The sequence below is a fragment of the Anser anser genome (genome assembly GCF_964211835.1).
Source record: "Anser anser genome assembly, chromosome: 18".
Taxonomy (NCBI): domain Eukaryota; kingdom Metazoa; phylum Chordata; class Aves; order Anseriformes; family Anatidae; genus Anser; species Anser anser.
The window spans coordinates 3,187,788-3,204,700 of record NC_139739.1 but is presented as its reverse complement, the minus strand read 5'-3'; the positions used below and the strand labels follow the sequence as shown (position 1 = coordinate 3,204,700).

Below are 16,913 nucleotides of genomic sequence, written 5' to 3'. Positions count from 1 at the left end.
CGTCATGCTTACTGCCATTCAGCTCCTTTTTATGACATTGAGATAATAGAAGACTGCCTTTGAAAGAAATGCTAAGGCCATGCTGTGATTACAGCCAAGTATACAACATGTTTTTATTATCTATTAAGAACACACTTGCAAAATATAGCAAATTAAAAGGTTACCTCATGGAGAAAAAGTAATCTTGAAGCTCTTTGAAATATTGCCAAAATCCTAACAATACTTTTGGAAAAGATAGGTGTAAAACGGGGCTTCAGCTATGCCTAAAAGAAATAACTGCAACCACAAATGTTGTTTTGATTTCAAGAAAGAAACTGGGAAAGCAGAGGCTGAATCACAGAGCTAGTTTAAAGTTTCAGACCTAATCTACAGTTTAATAACGCTGTCATCCTTAGAAGTTATAACGATCAGGATTCAAAATGGCATTGGGTTGTCACTATTTTTTCTTTCACAAAAAGTAGTCGTAACCTTAAAATAGAACGTATTCTTGATGACACTCGACTGCTGATTCACGACTGATCCAAAAAAAACCCCAAACAAACTATGGGCATTTATTACATTAGTTTGACGTGTGCTACAGAGCGAATGCGCACAGGCTACCAGGATGTTGATGAAGTTGTTGAACCTCTCTCTGTAAGACAGCAGAAGAATGGTGGATGACAGCCCTCACACCTCCATGGGGAAATCATTCTCTGATCAATTACAAATACTTTGTTTTCTGCCTATTTGTCTTTCACAGCAAAACTTGTTTATTTATTTATTAGTTCCAAGATCTCCAACTGGTGAGAGGAGAGGACATTTAGACTGAACAGTGTACATAGTAGTACTCCAGACTGCTCTTTCTACCCTAGCTAAGACTGTTGTAAACTTTCAACACCATCAACAGAAATACTAATGATTAGTGTTACTCTGAATTCCTCTAAAACACTATATTACATATTTAACCTTGAATTTAGAATGATGCAAATATGAACACTTCACTGAGTGAACCATACAAATGTACTTAAGTGGCAACAAATTCTGCACTTTTTCTGAATTATAAATTTTTTCTATAAACAACTTTTCTTTCAGATATTTAACTTGCTCAAACCTTTAATGCTGAATTAACATCTCTGCTCATACCATAGCAAATTGCTAACACAATTTTCTATATAGCATTTAAGGATAGGGTGGGCTTTGTGGTGTGGGGTTTGATTTTTATTTTTTTTAACTTATATAACAGCTTGCATTCAGCGAGTAACACATCTTTTCTTTTACAGCTGAAAGATGTTCCTTTGGGAATTAAACCTTTTTTCAGGGGTGTAAAGTAAGGATAGGAGAACTACAATATACAAGAACTCTAGAGATGCTATGGAACACCAATTAAGTGCTTACCTTGACTTCAAGTACATTGAGATCTGATTGACTCATAGCTGGCTCTGCAACTGTCTTTTGTAAGAAATATACTGATTTCTTCTTGCTTTCAAGCTCCCTAGGTATTTTTTCAGTAGCCAGGTATGAATTGAAATTTATCTCCTCTTCCAGTTTCTTCATTAAACCTTAAAAACAAATTAAATCAATGTATGTCTATAGCCAAAGTCATGTAGAGGATAATTAAGTTTCATTTCCCCAACATATTAAAGTATTCAGCAGGAGATTACAATAACAACAGCACAACGTTTAAGTCTTCTTCTCAAAACTCAAAGAAACAGGTAGTTACTTGTTTTAGCTTTTTAATCTGGATGTTAAACAATACAATATGCACCATATTTATTATCCATCTGCATCTCTAACATGTAACTATTAACTTCTCGACAAATTATTTTAATCAACGAACAAGTAAAACCCTTAGATGAAAGTCCAGCTGAATCAGTTGTAAAATTCAACATGCAACATTGATAACCCTGTGCATGTCTCACACATCCAGATACCTGACTCTGTGTTACTTTTTTGTTGTGAATTACATTCTTTATAAATTTTTAAAGTTGATGGCTAGACTTGGGTTGCTTATATGCATTCAGGGTAAGGGACAGCAAAACACGCCCCAGCTGTGCTGACTTGCTCAGGGCTTCTTTGAAGATTGTATCCCTTCCAGCTTCCCTGGCTGGCGCAGAGGAGCAAGCATCCTGAAGCCGGTTCTACCCATAGATTACGTAGGTCATTGTTTCATGTGAATTACATCATCTACAGACAGAAATTATCTCAGCACGAATCCTTTATCTGTGTCTCAAAATAGAACAAAGATCTTAATTTGGCCAGCCTCATGTAAGATCTGTTATATACTTGGAAATTCTCCCTTAAAATAAAACTTCTTTGTTCTAATCTGGCATCTAAAAGACCTTAAAATGAGCAGAATTAAATGGATGCCTACATACATTTAACAGAGTCTTCTATATTGCTGTAACACTTATTAATTGCTTTTCTCTATGTAACAGACTATTTTTTCTTTTATGAACGCATGTTCGGTCTTGAGACAGTATATTGACTGTGAATACTAAAAAAAAAATAGAATTGAAAAAAATAAGAAGAAATTTCTGTGTAGTGTCAAAAATTCTACTGAGAAAAGCAATCGCACTTAAGTTTTTCTCTACGCAAGCCTGATGCACACTGCATGATACCATGCTTATAATAACTTGGCTCTTGCTAGGTAAAGTAATTTAACCTCCTTTACAGATAAATTATAAATAAACACGGGCACATACAGGTAAAGAACAATACACAGCTAGAAAAATATGACAGAACAAAATAAAGCTGCTATTTAAATTACATTATACAGTCGTCTGCTGACAACAGGCAGTTTAGTGCAATTACTCCTCCAAGACACCTCTACCAAGGACTGCTGTAAGATCTGCAAGTTACATGTCAGATGAGAGTGGGAACAGGTATTTCAGAATATTTTTCATGATCTAGATGACTAAAAGGTAAGTATCCTGGGTACTTTTTAGAACTACTTGCTGAGGAATCGGGGTGGTTTTTGTTGTTGTTTGTTTCAGAATTCGGAATTACTATGGAACACAAAGAAAAACATGACATTCAAAACTCTTTCTCTGCACAAAGAAAAGCTTGAGTACAGAGATACAATAACAGAGCTGATGTTGCTGAAACAGACAGAGGAAAGGATGCAGGTTGAAAGAAGATTTCTGGCTCTCAGGCTAAAGAGCCTGCTGACCATATCACTGACTGGCAAAAGACGACAGAACAAAGTGAAATACAAGCCTTGGTAAAAGGGAGGCCCATTTTTTGCAGCTATTTACCTCTAGAAATAAGTACTGATAGATCCTCTTCAGCCTCTGCTCTCATCTCAGACTGAAAGGAAAGCTACTTGGTCTAGCTGCCAGAGAGGAAATAAGCCATTCTTAGTTCTAAGAAAGCCTCAAGAATGAGAAGAAAGGAAACAGACCCTAGGGAAAGCAGTGCTGCAAAAAAAATAGAGTCAACGCAAACTAAAAATGAGTGGGAATTCCTCTTTTCCAGCAGTTCAGTTTGTTGATCTCTGTGTTTATGAAAAGCAACAATGTCATAGGTTCTTTTCCTCCATGTGGAAAGGTCATTCATCTTGCACAAAATAAACAGCATCGGTACTAATTTCAGAATGGAAAGCGTAGTTACTATATGCATGCAATAACCATTAGGCACTGGGCGCTACAGCTGTAACCTGGGAAACACACCTGGACTTTCAGAGGGAACATTAATCAACCCCTGACAATTCCCACTTCTTTCCTCCAGAAGAACTGGGTTCCAGTCTTCCTCAGCCCACCGCAGAGCTGCGCAGGAAGGACTACATTCTCAAGTCTCACTAGAAATCTACCACCTCTGCAAATGCAGCAAAGCTTCCCACGTACACTGTGAGCTGAATTATCACCTCAGAACTGACTAGAAGCACAACTCCCAACTAGATATTTATAACCAAGAACTTCGGTGTGGAAATCAAAGTGATGTCAATTAAATTACCCTGGTATTTAATATTAATATTTTAATCAAACTAATTTCTCATTTTCTAACTTTCCTCTTGGTAGCAAAAAAAGTCTACATACATAACTTATATTTTATTTCTTATCCTACTCCAGCCTTCTTATAAAACTGCGCATGCCTAAATAATTTATTGTAGATATGACACTAAACTCAGGAAACAACCATGCCTAAATGATTGCTTTCAAAAGAGCAGAGGCCTATTGACTTCACAGGGTAAAACCCTGATCACTATCTAGATTTGTTTCGCAGATAACCCAAGAGCTATTACCAACTTCTTTTAAACACTGGCTGGTTCTGCATTCACACTTGCTGTTGAAGGTGCACCAAGCAATGAAGCAAGTTAAAACTTGACATCTTGACAGGGAAAGACATGATGATGTCAACATCCCTCATGACTAATGCAGTTTCTTTCCTAAATACTTCTGGAGATATTTTTCCTCCTATATGATTTGACATATGGAGAAGTAACTACCTAAAAGCTATTTTTGCTGCTTAACTGAACCTTAGAAAACAAACACAGGGCAGCTCTTTTAAGATTTGTTTTCAGTGAAAGACATCCCTTTTTCATATTCCCAGGCTCGAGGAAAGAAAAGGAAGCATACTTTAAATCTTTCCATTACACATATAAACCCTGTTTTTAATGCTTTAACATTGACTTATGATTACAAAATCTACATACGTAAGCTGCACAAAAAGTCTGGCTCTGTGCCCTAAGGCTATTTTAGCAAGGCTGTGCCAACCATGTATTTACATGTGAAGCGCTATTAACAGCAATTCCTCATGTTTTCCATTCAATTTTTATTATTATTGCAAAGAGATGGGTGGTAGAAAGAGTTTCTTGGTGCTTGTTCAGTCATGTAGGAAAAAAGCAAGTTTCCCTGCATAATTCTGCTAATGCATCCAAAATTTGATCCACCTTGAGCTCAGATTACTACTTCTTTTCCCTTTATGGGCTACCAGTTGTGCATTCTATACCAAAAACATTTGCAACACTAACTGATTTAATAAAAAAAAAAAAAGAGGAACGCTCGTTTTATACGTTATTGGCAAATGCTTTGTTTAATATCACATAGAAAGGCTATGACAAAGGCAGGTGTAGAATAGACTTCCACATGGCATTCACTTGCTAAACGTCAAAGCCTTCACTTCCCTGTCTGCAATCATCTTCTACAAGGCAGTATTGAAGTGATTCAGTCCACAGCTTCTAATGATATCACTTCCCATTTCCCTGTATTAAAAAGAGATCTGGGACATACAACTAATGACAGATGATGACAAATCATCCCTTCGATATCTCCTTCAAAATTAAACAGCTTCCTGAATCTTCCACTGTAAGGCATGCTTTCCATGTTATAACATTATTGTGTCTCTTTGAAATCTAACTTTCAACGATCATCTCAAATTCTAAACCACAGACGTGGTTTTGCAGTGATGGAAATACCTGAGTTAAAAAGAGAGCTAACAACTTTTCTGTTACATTTCCTTCTATAACTAAATGCATGGACAGCACCAACTCCTTGACCCTGGGAGCTCCAGTAAACTCCTTTTAATCTGTTTCACATAATCATGCTGAATTTTTAAAGTTTTTTAAACCACTTTAAAAGTGGTTTCCCCCTAACCTTGTATGAATTGACAGTGATTGTATTTCCAACAGATAATTATAAGCAATTTTATTATTGAGTTCCACCTAAGCATTCTCCTTTGACATAATTGTAACCTGGTCTGTAGTTTTGGAGGAAGTTATTTACACTTGGAATTTTAGGGAAAGATAGCTCTGTGGCCAAATGAAAAGATTTAAATCAAAGAAAAGAAAACTGTCAATGTTTTCATTCAAATAGAAAATATTAATAATAGGCTCCTAAGTTTCTGTTTTTCATAAAATGTTTCAAATGATATAAAATAGACATCAGTATAAAACAATTCCTCTTTAACTGGTATCTTTGATGTTCTCTTTGCTCTAAATATGCTATTCCATATCAACTTAAGTGTATAAATTACACATTTCACTGTTTATCGACAACAATCCTCTTAACCCGTTCTTTAATCAATATTTTCAAGCTAGACATCCACTTCTTGGTATTTCTGCTAATAAAGTGAACAATAAAGTTCTATAAAATGGACAGAGATCAAGAATTTCAGTAATTCAGTTAACTTCTTGGCATCCACAATTTGTGTTTGTGCCAGCAGAGAGATTCAAAGTAAAAAGATGGCAATCTTGCTGAGGAATCATGGGCTAGGTTATTCAAACTAGTGATCAGTATTAATAAAAATACTATTCAGATCTGGAACAAAGATGAATTTAAAAAAAATCAGAAATTCATGTCAGTACTAGCAGCAGGAACTCCCTCTCTGTAGTTAGGCAACACACTGGATAGTACTGAAGTTAATAAACAAGGAAGGAGTGCACTATGGAAACCAATGTTATCAATTTTAGTCTGAAAGACATTTCACAATGATCAACTGATATTCATGAAACAATACAAGGTTTTCTAAATAACTTACTATGTTTCTAAAAGTAAATAAACTACTAACCATAAATTATATTTCCCTGGCACAGCTAAAGCAGACTGATGCTAATTGCACATTAACGCCACTCTTAAGTATGTGCTAGTTGCATCCTTTGAAGAATTCCTTTACATTTCTTTAAAAAATGTCATCCTAAAGTAATTATAAGATGAAGTAGTTGAAGCAGCATGTGTCCATAAGACATATAAAAAAGCTTCCAATCATTAGCAACAACTTTTATAATTTTATCTTGATTTGGAAGTAAAAGCACCTAAGTATTAAAAATGGAACACAGTTATTTTAAGGGAAAACATCTGATTTGCACAGAAAATCCACAACTACCAACCAGCCTTTGAATTGTCAGCATACAAGCTATACTGATGTGAGTAGGCAGCTGAGATACAAAACTACAGCCAAAGGGTGTTTTGGTTTTTTTTATAAGTAAAATAAATTGTGCTAACTGTAGACCAATGAAGCTTTTAAAATAAATGTAATCCTACTCAATGCACTTCGGTCACCTAATTTTAATTATTAAAAAAAAAAAAACACTTGGCATTCTGTAATTGCTACTACAAGCAGTGTCTTTGTAACTACTATGGAGAAAAGCAATTACAAAGCTAAGTCCTGAAGACTTTGTTTGGGCAAAATTTCAAAAGAAGTTTTCTTAAGTAATGACTCCAAGTTTATCTTCAGATCATCTAAACACTTTTTCCCCTGCAAGCAGGACTCAAGACAAGGGAATTAAATGAGTAAACTTTATTTTCATCTCAATGATTAAATGACATATTTATTGATTTTTTATTATGTTACCTTTGCTTCTGTGAACTGAACCCATCAAGTTTCCACTGGCCTTAAAAATACCCCTGGAACTGAAATAGAAATGTTGACACAGCTTTGCTGTATAAACTCTCTGGCAGCTACTGCAAAAATGGAACGGTTACAAAATCCATTGCAGGTCCCTCAGAGTAAAGAAGATAGTTCAGATACTCTTTTAGTTCCATTTGTGGTTCAGCAGCTGATGAACATTGTTAAAAAAAAATAAAGAAAATTTATGAACTAATAAAAACATAACGTGCTGTTGACTGAGAAAAATCCTCTAACTCAAAACAACTGCCAAAGCTGTTCTGTCGTGCAACTGAAATACTAAATGTACTTGAAAAAGTAGGCCAATGACTTACTTTGCTAAATTTAAATCTATAGCTATCATTTGGGAAGTAATTTGTAGATAAAACAAAAATCATTCTATGGCATTTTTTTACCAGAGCAACTTAGAATGCAACTGCAAAAGCTCTGGGAAAAGAACCATTCTGAATCTTATGCCTTCACAATACAATCCTCCATACAGTAGATTTTTTCTATATTAATCATCCCCAATGCCTGTATAAACAGCACATAAAACCTGTATCAATCCTCTGATGGGTTACTGATAGCCTTCTTGTGGTCACACGCATCAGAAACACTGAACCCTAAACTGACTCAGGCTAATCCTGCTTACATTTCCTTCAAAGTAACTACACCATGGGCAGCTTAGATGTTGTAAAATTGTAGCCTTTGGAGATAGTTATTATGCATTTAATCTACTAACTGCAATTCCCTCCCACCTGCTATTTTTATAAATGATCGTAGAGGACTAACTTATTCTACAGGTAGTATAATTTCTTTTGCTGAGTTTATTTGCAGACTGAGATATCCCTGAAAATGAGCAGAAGCAGCCTTGCCATTATTAATGTAATACAGCAATATACAAATAAATCAGGTACAGTGACATCATGAGAACAAAGTATTTTATATATTATAAATATATCTGTATATTAAGTCTATGCATTAATATATATATAGCATATATAAACTTATACATAGGTGTATGTGTGTATGTATATACACGTGTATGTGTAAAATCCATGCTCTATAAAAAAGCTTAATTAGGAAGTGGCTTTATTTTTGGTACCATAAAAAAACTACATTAAGAAACAGACCTTAACATTCACACGAATGTTTTATTGAATGTAACTAAAAAAATCCCACAAGTCTACACTGACTAAAACGTAGTATTCAATGTATTTGTGCATTCATTGAGAAAATTTTTAAGAAGCAGTATTTCACTGATGCCCAATTATAAACACAAAAGAAATAAAACTTCACTGGCATTTGATGGCAATGCATATTCAGCCTTAGGATCTCAAGCATGTGCCTTTAGAACACAAGTTATTTCTTCTGTTAGCTTCTCAATGTTCCTATAGGCTTTTTGGCACTACCATGTTATTGACAGTCATACAGTTTTGATTTCCATGTCTATAACAGAGAAGAAGTGTAAATCCCCAATCGTTATAGATTACTACTTACTTTCAGGTTTTGAATCCACTACTGCATGATGCATCTCTTTCAGCTGGAGCTGTGCTCTTTGCAGTCTCTGCTCTGCATGGAACAACTTTTGAGAGACAATTGGACACATTTAATGTGTTCAGTTAATGCACTTGAAATGCATACCCAAGCAATAAAAACAAAAAAGTATCAAAAAGAATCCCAAATACAAAAAAAGTGGTAGCTATAAGCAGCTGGTTTGCAAGGGAGCATGCCAAAACAAATTTACAATAATTGGCCTGGATTGACTTGATATTCTCTAGCGTTAATTAAGAAAAGTGTTATTGTACTCCCAAGTGATATTTTCTCTATGGCAGAAATTCATTAAACATTTTTTAACCAAACCTTCAAGTGGTTTGAACATTAGAACAACAACAAAAAAAGACAGCTAGGATCAGGACTGCAGTAGAAAACTATCTTTTACTGCAGTTCCTTTAAGGCAGCTGAGTTGTCACAGCGATCCACTGTTCTATCGCTGAGCCAAGTGGAGAACACACTGCAAAGCTTGTTGCCAAACAACATCCAAGTGAATAGCATTTCTGCAATTTAGGGAAAGGCATAATAAGAAGTGGAATTAGATAGACATCCCCTTCATTCTACTTGTGATCTCCCTCAAGTAAAGACCCAATAGCTTGAAACCCTGATTCACATTAATTTGAAATTCAGATATAGGCTGCAATACTAGAAATCCAAGTTTTTCTCCTTTTAATACAGTGTTGAAGCTCTTGTTTTCTTTGAAATCAACAGAATTTGGTGAGATGATACAACAGTCTGGCACTGGACTTCATATTAAAGAATCTTGTTTCCACAACGTATCTTAGGAATAAAACCCGCCCTATAGTCAGATTCCAGCTGCTTCCAGTGCTTCCTATGGCATCATCTTTGTCAGACTTAGGGGCCAAAACCCAAAGGTTGCTCCTGAGTATTTATTCCCTCCGCACTGATCCACAGTGAAAAGTTGAGGTACTTGCTGTGTTACTTAGCCGCTGAAATCTTAGTGCAAGTGCACAGAGATATAATCAAACTAAGGAAACATTTGCTTGCTACCATAAATATAATGACCTCTCTTTGGGTGCTACCACAGTAAGTCATGGAACATTTCCTGGGATTGCTAAACGATTATGTCAGGGGCAGCTGAGGCAGCCAAATATCTTAAATAAGATGTTCAAAACTTGTAGGGTCAAGCCTCTTCCTTTAAAATGTACATAGCTATTTCTATTTTAAATGGGATTTAATTTTCTGATGTTGAGAGAAACTCTATTTGTTTCTCATTTACTTCTTTATATGCATGACCCCCAAACAGATGTCAACAATTATTTATTTTAATAGGTACACTTTTATGTCAATACCTGATTTTTTTGTTCTTGTTTCTGTTGAGCCAAAGATTCTTCTCTCTCTTTTTCTAAGCGAAGCTGTCTTGCTATTTCAAGCATTCGTTGATGATTTTGTACTGTCTCCACCTACAGCAAGTGGATAAATAGTGCATGTTACTGTCAGATAGTTGAGAAATACATTAAAAGAGATCATATGTCTCACAAGCCCACTTAGCACTTCCTTTCCATACATGTTACTACTCAGAAATGACAGCAAAGTACTGGACTCAAGATTCTTAAAAGCTCTGGACTAACGCCTAGGGAGATTCCCTGTGGGTCAATTAGTTATTTGACTCCTTCCTAGACATACGGTATGTTTATCCTAATCCTTGTTTGCATTCCAAAATCAGTGTTGCAAGCCAAGGATTATGACACTGAAATGTAACAGTGTTACTTCTCTTATTACCCTCTTCTTAAGACGCTCTACTCTTTTGATGAGTTGATCTTTCTCCTCTTCCATTGCACTGATATCCTAAACGGCAGCAAAAATAAATAAATGTTAATGTATTTTACTACATAATATGGATTAGACTAAATTCTGTACAAACTAACATGAAAATCATAATTCTTCTCTGAATACATTGAACTGGTTAGAATTTTATCGATCTATGATCAGAACACACAGGATTCCAGTCTCTTTCATCTCTCATACTTCCTCCTCAGTTCCCATACTCTTTATGCTAACAATAGTTTAGCTACATCCTTGAGTACTAATGTGAACATTTAAAATAAAAACAGGTGTATTTCTCTAAACTAAAAAACAAACAGAAACAAGCAAAAATCAGCATGAATTCAACATCTGATGCAGTCATATGTTGTTAAAGTTTACCACCATTACACACTTCCTGGCAGAAAACTTGCATGAAATTGCACAGGAGAGATGTTTGCTTCCACTTCTCCCATTAAAATTTTGTTAAAAGAAACACTTTCTAGTTCTAGAACATGTATCCAATTATTATCCTCCTTTAATCCTATCTTACAACAGCAGGACTCCACAGATTGACAGCTGTGAGAGAAAAGGAAATAAATACTCCAATTTAGTCCTTATCTCAAAACTTGCTTAACTTATGTGTATGTCTTACTGGAAAGCTGGATTCATGCTAAAATATTTTGCTGAAATGGGGCAAATATCTTTACTTAACACCCTAGCCACACAGAAGCGCCATTTTTGTTGACTTAAGTCCTTAATTCATTCCACGGCCTCTGAAATTATTACCCTGTATCAGTAAAGGAAAAGGTTTTATATCAGTTTGTGGTCACAAAAAATAACGAGTTCTAATATTTGAAAATCATGCTGAACACAGTCTTGGCAGCCTTGTTTCACAATCTGCTTCAGAAAGCTCAGTTCTAAGCATGAGTGAGGAGTTTCTAATGTTTGCCAACAGAGAGCAGTTTCAAAAAAGCAACTGCAGTGCCTATTAGCTCTGACCTCTACAACTTACACACTGTGAGTCTACAAAACCAGAAAAATAGAGCAGACATTCAAAAAAAATCTACTCAAAAGTTGTGCTATTTTGTCATATTTTTACCCTTCTTATTTCTGCAGTAGAAAAGCCAGATGTTTTGAGCTGCTCACACTCCTTATGTAGGTTTTTAAATGCTTCCATCAGTTCTTCATACTATAAAATGAGATAAAAATATGCAGAATGAGCTCTAGGGCTATGGGCTTTCAGACCAACATGCTGCATTACTATTGAGACAGTAAATATAGAGATAGAAATAAGGTGAAGACAAGAATTCAAGGGATTTTTCACCACTAAAGCTTATCAACTTATAAAACAAAAGTAACAAATGTCAGTGAATTATCTTCCATTTGAAGGTACACTAAGAAGTTTCACAATTTCTTCCACATTTTCACCTCTTCCCTTGCAATGCATAGTGCATTTTCAAAACAGGAAGATAAGATGTTAGCTGAAAGGGACAAAGCTACATTAACAAATCATTCTCTCTTACTATAAATCTGTGTACATCACACGCGTTAAAATTAAGGCTAAAAAGGAAGAGCTGGGTCTAACGAGATGCTTGAGCTAAGCAATAGGGCTCGAATTTATAGAGCACTGAGCTTCTATCCAGCAAAGCAGTCCAAGAGCACACCTGACTTAACATGTGAGAAATAGTTTTGACATATTGCATAATCGTGCCCTCAGTATGTTATAGAGATTGATATATGTAGTTCGGCAGTTAGAAAGAAGTAGACAGTGTGCTAGCTCCACACCAGTACGTTGCCCACCAGTAATCTTAAACTGAGAGGCAGTGTGAAAGTCTGTGTGGGCAGAGAAATAACAGGGGACAGAAAGAGTTTAGAAATATGGATAGGAAATAAATTTAGATTCAACTTGGAGAAACGCAAGCTGAGATATAGGGAAGAACAATCTCCACAGAAACAGCCATTCAGTAAGATGGAGAAATCTAAGCAGAGAATATCAAGTCATTTTTTTACTTCCTGGAAAGAGCAATTGATATGACTGTTGAACACAAAATGGCAACAGCAAAGGCCAGTTCAAACAAAGATGACATATCCCTGAGCGGTGAAGCAGCAATCCTATTCTATAAAACCCTGAGGAACCAGCCTCTAGAATACTTCATTTATTTCTGATTGTTTCACTATCAGGCTCACACTGACAAGCTGGAATGAATTCCAAAAAAAAAAAAAAAAAAAAAAGGCAATAAAATGGCTACTGAGAAAGAGATTAAATAATAGAAAAGATCTTAGTTAAACAAACAACAAATATGTTATGATAAGAAGGTATACACAGGCTGGATGATGAACAATGACTTAAAAAAAAAGTACTAGCAGAAAAGCAACTGCCCTGCAGTCACTTAGGCTTTATAGAAGTAGTTCAACTAATAATGAAATAGCAAGTAACCTCTGAGCAACTGTACTCGTGATTGCTGATGTCCAACAGCTTCCCTTTGTGTGGATTCACTATTTTTCAAAAGGTGAGTTTAGCAAGCCTCTTCCTTATTGGGATATGAAATTTCAAGACCAATGGCAAAATTCAAACAAGGGCATAGCACAGTTTGCCAAATCATAAAAAAGGGAAGGTTTTTTACTTTCACTGAGTGAAAGACATTCTGCAGCTGGCCCAAGCATACCTGAAATAAGTGACACACACTCAGTGACCAAAGAACATCCAGGTTTAAACCACAGAGAGGAAGATTCCTGGCACCTGGGAGCTACTCGCTGAAGACTGGACAACTAGATTTATGCCTAAATTTGATTATTTTTACAATTATACACTGCAGCCAATCTGATGTCCAAATCACAATACAACTGGGAAAGCGGCAGGTATTCAGACTACCTTGTTTAAATTATTTGCAAAAGTATAATTGAGCTTGAATCTATAGACCCATAAAACTTGATCATGTTCTAAGATTTCCAGATTCTCGTATTTGAAATGTTTCTACTAAAATGCACTATTCCGTGCCTGTCTATCTAAATACCTAGGCAAAATTATTTAATTCATTAGTATCTAAATTATTTGCATGCTTATGCTAAATTACATAAAGGGACTATATTACCCCAGCTTCTGTTCTGAATTAAATCAGGAGGGTATTATTTTAATAAGATGGTTACATTACTGTGATCCCAAAAAGGAACACATTTTACGTAATGGAATTAATGGAGTTGGATATTTATATATATTGGGACTGTGACATACTGAAAAAACTTACAATCTGCATTCCTTTCTCTCCATGCTACTTCCGCTTAGTTATTCTAAGTTATAAATCAGATATTGCTAGTGGTAACAAAAAAAGGAAGAGGCTTAGTCAAGTTTCAGTCAGGCTATGCAGCTTTGTTGGTACACAGTTAATAAATGGAGTTACCTGTTACAAACGTTAAAAAAACCACTAGGATTTTGCAAGCAACTATATATAACAAAAGGCAGAGAAAACTGGATAAAAATTAAGTAAATATGTACCTCAGATAACACAAATGTAAAAACATAACACTGGTTCACTTTAAGCTTTGCATTTTAAACCCTCCCAGCCTCACTATCTAAAATCAACATTTAATGCTCACAAAAGAAGTGGGAACACAATGAGTAGGAATGTCAGCCCAAGAAAAAAAAAGAAACGGTTGAAGCAGAAGTGGGGTAATGCTAATATAAATATTAGGGGCTAAATATTATACAGTCAGTTGACAATTAGGAAGCAGTGGCTTTTGGTCATAATCTTTTCTGATTTGAAGCGGCAATTTATAAAGCTAAAAGTATCCATGTCAGAGATCACAGGAACAACAACAAAAAAATTTATAAAAATAATAAGTCTTTGTCTTAGCCATTTTTTAGCACATAGTATTTAATGAGCTTAAAACCTTTTAATTCAATGCTACCTATTAACATACAATCTCAGGGTTACTGGAAGAAAGGTGGCCAATACATATACTTTTCTTTATGAATTGTCGCCCACCCTTGATTCCAACATGCTTTTAACTGTTAGCATAAGTCACTTGAACATCTACTTCAACGGTAACTCCCTGATTCATTTATCCCTTCTCCTACTGGCACTTCAATTAATTAACGTAAAGAAAATGTTGGCATTCATGAAAAATACTACCTGTTTGTTGACATCAGCCACAGTGTCATCCTGCAGGAACTCCACTGGCACTTCCAATTTTACTAAGAAACGTGCCAGATAAGCTCTTTTCTTGAGTTCATTGGTTCTCTGAAGAAGCCAATGTAAGACAGGGTGAATTACAGGTTTGCTTCCCGTAACTAACCCTTGGCGAAATGCGCTCCTATACAAAAACAAGAAAAAGCAAACATCACCTACTACCAATAAAGCTCAAACTCAAGAACACTGGCTGGGAACAGTTAGCGATATTTTGACATCCCCTCTCCATTTGCCTAATGGTTTTCTTAATGATGTTAAAACAAAAAGCACTCACGATGCCAGTTTGCTGTTTATGATCCTAACTCTGCTACCCTGAGGCAAATAAAAACCCTGTATCACATAAAAAGCCTAAAGCTTGCACCAACGCCTCTTCCTATCCAGCGATATTCTTCAGGAATAAAGGCAATGCGGGAAGAGCGCAGGTTTTTGGGGCTACAACCTGAAGCAGGAGGGTGCAAGGCAGCCTCGGGCGGCTGGGCTGAAGGGGACGGGGCAGGACTGACCCTGCCAGGCAGGCGGCACCCTCTCCTGGCCGATTCCGCAATAGCAGCTGCCGCAGCAGGTCTCGGGCACGGCGGCCACCGCAGCAGGGCCCCAGACGCTGCCCTACACCCGCAGGAGGCTTCTGCTGCCACCACCGGAGCCATATGCCATTGGGACAGTCGAGGAACAATCTCTGAAGCGCTACAGGTGCCCGTTTGGATAGTCAAGGTCAAAAATTTTAAAAACTACTGAAGTAAAGGTCATTGCACATAATATGTAACGCACATTTTGCTGCAATTTATAGACAAAAAGATACTTACAAGTCTGATATACTTCCTGGAGGTTTGTATTTAAGGATACCAAGGAGAGTCAACATTCTTTTAGCTGTTTGCTCTGGCAGCTCCTCTCTGATGTCAACAACATGCTACATAGTTGTAAATAAACAAATAAACACTAAGTATTTGTTCAAGTCATGTTAATTAACTGGTAACATTAAAAGAATTGACTTCATCTACTTATCATATGATACATCAATGAAGTGAGATGTTCCATACAGAACATTCATTTTTATCACCAAGCTCTGATTCTCTTTAACAGATTTTTCTCCTACATGTGTATTTAGGTAATTTTATTCTAGGCATATGTTCTCCCTGCTCACAGGACCGCTTCTATACAGACAAACCATCTGCTGCCACCAAGGAACTCTGGGATCCTACCAGACCAGGGCACATGTATCTGCACCCCAGGTCTGTGAATGATCCCTTCTAATCTCATACACATCTTTGGTAGCCTCAAGGCAGAGGCAGTTAACAACTCGATATCCATTGCAACTGAGAAATCACAAGGCTCAGTTCTTGGTCAGTCCCTGTCCTGTGCAAGTGAGCAAGACACAGCCTGACTTTTGACTTAAGAATGGAGTCATTGTCAGTGTGAAGCAATTTAAGATCTTGTGTCCTGATTCCCAAGATAAAATATAGTCATCAGACTCTAGGGGGCAAGGGTCCAGTATCCCTGGCCCAAGAACCGTTTGCTTGTTTGCCAAAAGCACGTTGATGTAGAGGCAAAAAGGATTCTTGCCAGGCACATTTATTTCCAGGAAGATTCATACAGGCTATTTTGGTAAACCAAACATGCCACAAGGAACAGGCCTAAATAAAAGCATTCTACGCAGTTTTTGTGACGAGCCCGTCCGTGATGCTTGCAGTTCCCCAGGCCTGAGCAGCTCCGATTGCCCTCCTTACCTTCGGGTCAATCTCCCCCAGCACATCATTGAGCAGCTGCAAGAGCTGCATGGACTCCAAGGAGTCAAACGTGATCAGATTGTAGCTCTTCCTGAAGGGCTCCTGATTGAGCTTCTCAACAATGAACTGCATTTGGTCACTCATGGTGGCGGCCGGGGCGAGCCTCGGCGGCACGGCCGGAGGTGATGTGAGGAGGCCTCGGCGGGACCGGGGGAGGGCTGCAGGGGCCAGGCACCACCTCGGCGAGGCCTTTTTCAGCCCCACGGCTCCGAAGGAAGGGCCGGGACCCTCGGAGACCCTCAGGGGGTAGCGCCCTGAGGCGCCGAGGCCTTCACCTCCCCTCAGCGCCTCCCGGTTACCATGGTAACGGTTGCCAGGCCGG

General features: G+C 37.1%; 1 protein-coding gene across 3 annotated transcripts in view; it reads right to left on the bottom strand.

Annotated features, from left to right (window-relative positions):
• IFT81 (intraflagellar transport 81) overlaps positions 1-16,898 on the bottom strand; it is a 61,821-nt gene extending 44,923 nt beyond the window's left edge. For all 3 annotated transcript variants that reach the window (XR_014573617.1, XM_083804313.1, XM_083804312.1), the window contains exons 1-8: positions 16,532-16,898; positions 15,611-15,714; positions 14,751-14,931; positions 11,720-11,809; positions 10,597-10,662; positions 10,167-10,277; positions 8,800-8,884; positions 1,375-1,538 (exon numbers count right to left, since the gene is read on the bottom strand). Coding sequence is in view for 2 of the 3 variants with exons in the window: in XM_083804313.1 (XP_083660439.1) it covers positions 1,375-1,538; positions 8,800-8,884; positions 10,167-10,277; positions 10,597-10,662; positions 11,720-11,809; positions 14,751-14,931; positions 15,611-15,714; positions 16,532-16,675 (945 nt within the window). In the remaining variant the exon portion in view is untranslated. The remainder of the gene's footprint in view (positions 1-1,374; positions 1,539-8,799; positions 8,885-10,166; positions 10,278-10,596; positions 10,663-11,719; positions 11,810-14,750; positions 14,932-15,610; positions 15,715-16,531) is intronic.
• Between the last annotated feature and the right edge of the window lie 15 nt (positions 16,899-16,913).